The following is a 6,813-nucleotide window of genomic DNA, read 5'->3' as shown; positions in this document are numbered from 1 at the left end:
CCGCGATCCAGATACGGCCACCTCTTCACCGAGTTTTGAGTTCGCCCCCTCGCCATGATCGCAAGGGTATTAGAGGCCAATGATGCGAATGTCGGCAGAGACGACGTCCGGTAGGAAAGACACAGCCAAGGCAAATCTATCAACGGGACCACAGGCGCTCATGCGGGGCCCCATGTGGCCCAACCAGGCCATCCGTCATGGCCACACCGGCAGGCCGGGAAAGGAATGCGACATGTCCGAAGCAGCGGAGAAGGGTCGGTTGTGATGAGCGCTAGCGCACTTGCTATGGTGTCGTTCTGGTCATTATTTTTCTGGATAATCAATGTGCCAAGACGATGGGCGCTGGATGACGGGACATGAGGACTCTTTTTTCTTGTCAGTTTCCTGCTGGGACGCGAAAACAGAGGGCTCAGGTTTGGAAAGACACAGGCGCTTGGATGCGGGTGTTAGATGTGCGTGAGGAGAGGAGGCGGTTGGAGTACTACAGTATCGAATACGCCCTGCAACGACAACGCCCTACATCACCTGGCCATGGTCTGCCTACCATGGCCACTATGCGATGGCTTTACCATGACATGACAATATATGTTACTGTGGCATGGTTTTCGCACGGTATTTCTTGATGCAGATTCGCCAATGATGCGGGCAGATGTGAGACAGCTATGATGAGGTCAAGCCAGCAATTTCGCGTCTCGTGGAACAAGACGACGGCACAGATCGAGTCGCAAGGGCTCAGGGGCGACCAGCGCTGCACCGCACTGCATAGCAAGGAGGCAGCAGGAGGCGGCGGAAGGCGGTATCAGACAAGAGGCAGGAAACAAATAGCGAGGAGGGAGAAGTCAGGAGCGCCTCACCGAAAGTGCGGGGGCGTTCGCCCGGAAGCCGTGTACCAGGTGGGCCCCCGACCTCCCCGGACAGTGAGCAGCCAGAGCAGGAAGCACCTACAAGGTCCCCGCTGCACCGCCCCAAGAGCGGCCCCAGCAGCCCTGGGCCCGTACGCCCCTCCGCCTCGTCGCCCATTGGCCCCGACCTCAGGAAGAGAGGTTGGGGATCGGAAGGCGCGCGCCCCCCCTCGACTTACCTACTGCAAGACTGGTGGTGATGAGATGACGGGCGGCAGGTCAACCCGCAGCCTGCAGATTTCTCCGATTCTCGCGTCCTTCTCTTGCTTTTCCTTTCCTTGCATGCGTCCATTGGAGCTCTCGATCGTTCGTTCATTCATTCCTGACGGCATTGTTTCGCAAAGGGTGCACCGTCTTCACCTACCCCGCCAGGCCTGTTCAAGCCTTGGAATTGCATAGCTGTGGCTGAGCTCGAGTCTCGAGGTGACGGGCGGCCCCAATCGACCGAGAGGTGTGCGGAGCTTCGGAAGCCAAGACGGGACAAGAGCGGGCGACAAGATGGACAACTACATGTTCAAGTTCTTTGTGGATGAGTGCAAGGAGGTGCACGAGGTGACGAGCTATCTCGAGGTCCTCAACTATTCTGTGAGTTCTTCTGTCTGACCTGACTTTTCAATCGCGACTGAGGGCATTGGCTAGCCGGGATGATGCTTGAACGAGGCCAATTGTGCGGCTGACCACTCTATCCTCTAGGACACCTTCTACAACTGCGTCGAGGAGCACCCCTTGACGTCTGATGAGTTTGAGAACTATCTCAATGAGAGGGGCGCCTTCCGGGCGCCGGACAAGATGAAGCCTGACACGAAGCGTCAGAGTGCGATGCGCCTCGTCCTCCAGAAGAACGCCAAGGACAACGAAACGTTCGCGCCCTTTGTCATCTCCTTCCCGCGCGCGACGTACAAGTCCATGGTCGAGACGATGCGTCTACCCTACCGCGCCATCGAGGGCACTTCCGTCGTCGGGCCCTTTTTCTGGTGCTCCTACGACCAGGACGACGAGGATCCGCATCTGCAGATCATCTTTCGCAAGTCGGACGTGCGCAAGAAGGGCAAGACGCGCGGATGGGAGATTATGCTCTCGCACGCGGTCAAGTCGGGGCTCACGACGGGGTTCGTCAAGGGCACCTCGTCGAGCGACATTGCCGAGTCCATCACCCATCTCAAGGCCTGCTCGGCCCAGGTCGGTCACCCGATGCTGCTGCCCATCATCATCCTGTCGTACGACCTGTCGCCGCGCAACGACCAGAAGCAGCGCGATGCGCGCGACTGGCTGCGCCGCCTCGAGCACGCCGTCAGCATGCGCGACGCCATCGAGGAGAAGGAGGGCTACGTGCGCGAGGACGGCGTCATGGAGGTCGACGCCATCAGCCGCGACCTCGTCGAATGCCACTCGCAGGTGCTGTGGAAGCGACCACAGGCCTACCAGGAGGTTGTCGTGCAGATGAAGGAGGCAATGCAAAAGTTCTGGGCACAGCTGCCCGATGAGCGTAAGGCTGGCGCCGAGGGCGCCCAGCTCGACAAGCTGCACCGCAGCCTTCTAAGCCGTCTCGATTTCTACACGGCCAAGCTCGTCGGCATCGAAAACTACCAGGCCACGACGCTCGAGCGCCTCCACATCCAGCGCAGCGCCCTCTACAACCTGCTCTCGCAGCGCGAGTCCAAGATTCAGTTCCAGATGGCCGGCGAGCAGCGCCGCCTCGCTCACGCCAGCAAGCGCGACAGCACGGCCATGAAGACCATTTCTCTCCTCGGCGCCATCTTCCTGCCCGGCACCTTCCTCGCCTCCGTCTTCAGCATGACCTTTTTCGACTTTGGCGCCGGCGCCGAGACGGTCGTCTCGACCCAGCTGTGGGTCTACTTTGTCATCACCGTGCCCGTCACGGCCGCCATTGTTCTCGGCTGGCTGCAGTTTGACCGCCGCCGCGAGGGCCGCTTCAAGCTCGAGGATGATGACCTCGAGAAGAACATTGAGCACATGGAGGCTGATATCATGGCCATGATGCGGAAGCGGACCATGAGTAAGGCAAATACGTGGACCTCGGTCACGGCGCCGGTCAAGCCGTAGAGGGGGCGGCTGTCATGAGGTGCGGCAGGCCCCCTTTTTGGATGATTCTCGTTACTCCGACCGAGGTCTGAAAAGGCTTCAAGGGACGGGGTTCATAATTTTCGACATGTGGTGTGTATATACTTCACGACGTAATGACTGGGCAACAACAGTACATGTTTGAATTAGATAGACATTTTCAATGAATGATGATATATATACTCTGTACCATGCGTTCTCAGACGGGTTGATTGGGGGCGTTGGAGGGGGCGCGCAGACAGTGATCCAACGTGGATTGGTTCTTCGGACCCGGCGTGATGCACCAAGTTGGAGCAAATCCGTGGGAACTGCTCCCTTCTCAACCTGGTCACTCGTGTCTCAACATGGTCAATTCAAACATCACTTAATCAGGCTCGTGGTCGTTTCCTGAACTCCAGCATCTCACTGTGATACACTCTAACAGAAGAACATCAGGAACAACGTGAGAAAAGTGTGTAAACCGCCGCAGGCCCGGTACCGCATGTCTGCTCATCTCCATGACTCCGTGGCGTCGTCGCCTACATCTCATTTCCGTCCTTGCCCCCATCTTGTCCAACCCAATTTCTTTTTTTGCAGTTTCCACGTAGTCCCTTCACGACCACCGCCCAAGCCCACCCCGTTTCGGCATGCGTCGGGATGTCGCAGAGGTGAAAGAGAGACCAGCGCTCAGAAGCGGTGGCGCTTCTCGTTCTTCGCGCGCCAGGCCGTGAAGCCGACGTAGGCGGCGCCGAGGACGAGAATGAAGAGGATGATCTTGCCGAAGAACCAGGTCCAGCTGCCGCCCTCCTTGACGGGGGCGGGACCGCGGCTCGACGACTGGCCGCTGCCCGGGGTCGAGGGGTTCTTGTTCTTGTTGGGGGCCGTGTAGAGGTTCTTGGCGGCGACGGAGATGATGTCGTGGTTGTCGTGCAGCTCGCCCGTCTCGGCGCTGAAGCCGAGGTAGGCGATGGACGGCAGGGTCGGGGGCTGGCGCGTCTCGAAGCACAGCTGCCAGTCGCCCTCGGACTTGTACTGCAGCTCGAGCTTGAGCATCTTGTCCTGGAAGTAGGTCAGCTTGAAGCGCGAGGGCACGGCGGCGTTGCGGATGCCGCGCGCCGAGCAGCCGGCGAGCTCGGACGCCTTGCCGTCGTTGTCCTTGTCGTAGGGCGTCTGGCCGTCGCCGTGCATGGCCATGACGTAGGGGAACACGACGCCCGGCCGGTTGTTCTTGTACGTGTCGAAGAAGACGCCGAGGCCCTCGAAGCGGTCCGCCGCGCCGAACACGGGGCCCATCTGCCCGCGGTTCTTGGTCACCCAGAAGGCGAAGCCGTCGCCGTAGAGCTGGCCCTTGCCCGAGATTTTGAACTCGACCTCAATCTCCCAGTTGGTCGCCGTCAGCGGCACGCGCGAGAAGAGCCAGCCCGATTGCGATGGGCGGTCCGATGTCAGGCGGATGTATCTGTCTCCCGTGTCAGACTCCTGTTTCCTCCTCATGGCATAATCACAGCAGAGCATGGCGAAAGAAGCGAGAAGGGGGAGGCCACCCACGAGTCTGTCCGGACGATCGTGTCGCCACCAAAGTCGTACCATCGGCTCTGCATGTCCGAGTCGAGGTAGGGCTGTCGAGCTGTTTTAGCGGTCGGCGTTCAGGGGGAAGTTGGTGTTGGAGAGGCCGTGGTGCAAACCTGTTGGATGGAGTGGGTGCGCAGCTGGATCACGCATTGTTCAGTACACGATACCAATAGGCCAGATCAAGAAGAGGGTTGCGCCAGCGAGTCAACATACACCAATGCTCCTGACCTCGCCATCATCTTCCGAGGTCTTCTGGCCACGAGCCAGAGCAGCCAGCCCCAAGGCCGACACGAGCGACTTCAGCCACATGGTTGCCGGCGTATCGTCAGGGATCAAAAAGAAAGCAACAAAGAATAGAAGACAAAAAGACGAGAGCAAAGCCGGGATCCAGCGACGCACAAGGGTCGGTCGGCGGCGGCGTCGTGAGAAGTTGGTCGTGAATTGGGGGGGGGGGGGGGTTGTCCGGATGCAGAGCGTTTGCAATGCTGGCCAGGGCCGTTAGCTGTCCTCTTTCACTTTTCGGCCCAGTAGTAAAGTAAGGTACCTTAGGTTTCCTGGAATGGAAACCTGGGGTCACGGCGTTTTGGAGCTCACCCCTGTCCCGCTCGCGCCTGACGTCGGTTGGAAAGCGGTGGCCTGAGGCTGGTGAATCGTGGCGCACATTCATGCTTCAGCCACACCAGTCCATCAAGCTCTTCAACCTCGATCATCGCTACCTTGTCTACCTACCCGAGGGATCTGGCCTTCAACACCCGTGCTTCCATTGTTACAACCGCTCCTACTTGACGCTACCCTCCTTCCGACACTGGCTCTTCAACTGCACCACGAACAATCTCGCATCACACAATCACCCATCACAATGGACTCCGAATCCGTCAAGAGGGCGCTCCAGAAGCAGGTCCTTCAGGAGGCTAACATGGCCAATGCCCGTGTTCTCATCGAGGTATGTCTGCAGCCCTCTGCCAGACGCCGGAGGGCAAATGACGGAATCGACTGACGCCGCCCAGAAACTCCAGGAGAACTGCTTCGAGAAGTGCGTCCCCAAGCCCGGTACCTCGCTGTCCAGCGGCGAGACGACATGCATGACGTCGTGCATGGAGAAGTACATGTCGGCATGGAACCAGGTCAACACGGCCTATATCGCCAGGATACGTCAAGAGTCTGGCAACCAGGCTCTATCTTCGTAAGAACGAGGCTGCTCGCGCATCATCGAAATCTAACGGCCCCGTGCCGAATGTACCATCAAAGCAATGAACCCGGATCCGAGTCGCAAAAAGGGTGGGCGCGCCTCCATTGTGGAAGGCAAAGACCCAGGCCCGGCCGGGAACGAATGCCTGCGTCAAGAGGCTTCTGCCAGCGCTGCCACAGTAGTATAGTGTTGGAGGCGGGGGGGCACATGTACAATCAACACATTGGTGGCGCTCTGATTTCTTGGAGATGAACTCTTTTTTGTAGAGCTATAATCTTAGATGACACCCCTGATCCGGGGAAGCCATCTCTCGGGGTATCAAAAATGTCCTTCCTCCTACTCAGCCGTCTTTTTCTTCTTTGCCTCTTCCGCCTCGCGCTTTCTCGCCAGGTATCTCTCCTTGGCGCTCGAGATCTCGCCTTCCGTCTTCCTCGATTTGGCCGACGTCTCAATCTTCTCGCGCTCCTGTTCCTCCTCCTCGCGTGACCGCTTGAGCGACTCGGCGAGCTGCTGCTCGAGCATGCGCGTCTGCCGCTCGCGCATGGCGCCTTTGCCGCCAGCACCGACAAAGCCCGAGCCCGAACCCCGGTCGCGCCCGTCATCCTTTGGCCGGCTGGCCTCCCTCCTGACCTGTGCCTCCTTCTTGGCGCCGACGTTGAGGCCGCCCCGTAGTAGCTCGCGCTTGTCGACGACCTGGCCGTCTTCGTTGATGGCAATCTTGCCACCCTTCTTGTTGATCTCGCTCGCCCTGTTGGCGTCCGTCGCTTCCTTGTCAGGCTGCTCCTCGTCCTGCTGCTGCTGCTGCTGCTGCTGCTGCTGCCCCTTCTCCTCCTTCTTTTCGCGCTCCGCAGGCGCATTCTTGGCCTGTTCCTCGGCAGCCTTCATCATGTCCTGGTGCCTCTCCTCGCCGCGGTTCAGCAAGCCCTTGTAAAACGCCGTCATGCCGCCCGCCTTGTTCTTCCTCTCCTCCTCCTCCTCGCGCCTCTTCTCCTCCGCCTCGATGCGCCTATTCTCCTCCTGCTGCTTCCGGTACGCCTCGGTGACGAACTTTTCCTTATCGGCAAACGCCTCGCCCTCCTCCTCGCGCTC

The 6,813-nt window shown here is 59.3% G+C and overlaps 4 protein-coding genes across 4 annotated transcripts; 2 read left to right on the top strand and 2 right to left on the bottom strand.

The window, feature by feature from the left end:
- Positions 1-1,400: 1,400 nt before the first annotated feature.
- VDBG_08816 (conserved hypothetical protein) lies at positions 1,401-2,966 on the top strand (the record flags this gene model as incomplete). The annotated part of the gene is made up of 2 exons (XM_003000974.1): positions 1,401-1,487; positions 1,596-2,966. The coding sequence occupies 2 exons, from the start codon at positions 1,401-1,403 to the stop codon at positions 2,964-2,966; spliced, it is 1,458 nt and encodes a 485-aa protein (XP_003001020.1).
- Positions 2,967-3,650: 684 nt separating this feature from the next.
- On the bottom strand, positions 3,651-4,844 carry VDBG_08815 (vesicular integral-membrane protein VIP36; the record flags this gene model as incomplete). The annotated part of the gene is made up of 4 exons (XM_003000973.1): positions 3,651-4,422; positions 4,512-4,582; positions 4,649-4,672; positions 4,749-4,844. 4 exons carry the CDS (start codon positions 4,842-4,844, stop codon positions 3,651-3,653), a joined length of 963 nt encoding a protein of 320 aa, XP_003001019.1.
- Positions 4,845-5,233: 389 nt separating this feature from the next.
- VDBG_08814 (mitochondrial import inner membrane translocase subunit TIM13) lies at positions 5,234-6,044 on the top strand (the record flags this gene model as incomplete). Its single annotated transcript, XM_003000972.1, has 2 exons — positions 5,234-5,478; positions 5,543-6,044. 2 exons carry the CDS (start codon positions 5,395-5,397, stop codon positions 5,720-5,722), a joined length of 264 nt encoding a protein of 87 aa, XP_003001018.1.
- Positions 6,045-6,060: 16 nt separating this feature from the next.
- Positions 6,061-6,666, bottom strand: VDBG_08813 (conserved hypothetical protein; the record flags this gene model as incomplete). Its single annotated transcript, XM_003000971.1, has 1 exon — positions 6,061-6,666. One exon carries the CDS (start codon positions 6,664-6,666, stop codon positions 6,061-6,063), a length of 606 nt encoding a protein of 201 aa, XP_003001017.1.
- Between the last annotated feature and the right edge of the window lie 147 nt (positions 6,667-6,813).

The sequence above is a fragment of the Verticillium alfalfae genome, genomic scaffold, assembly GCF_000150825.1.
Source record: "Verticillium alfalfae VaMs.102 supercont1.13 genomic scaffold, whole genome shotgun sequence".
Classification (NCBI taxonomy): domain Eukaryota; kingdom Fungi; phylum Ascomycota; class Sordariomycetes; order Glomerellales; family Plectosphaerellaceae; genus Verticillium; species Verticillium alfalfae.
This window is presented reverse-complemented; position numbering and strand designations above follow the sequence as displayed.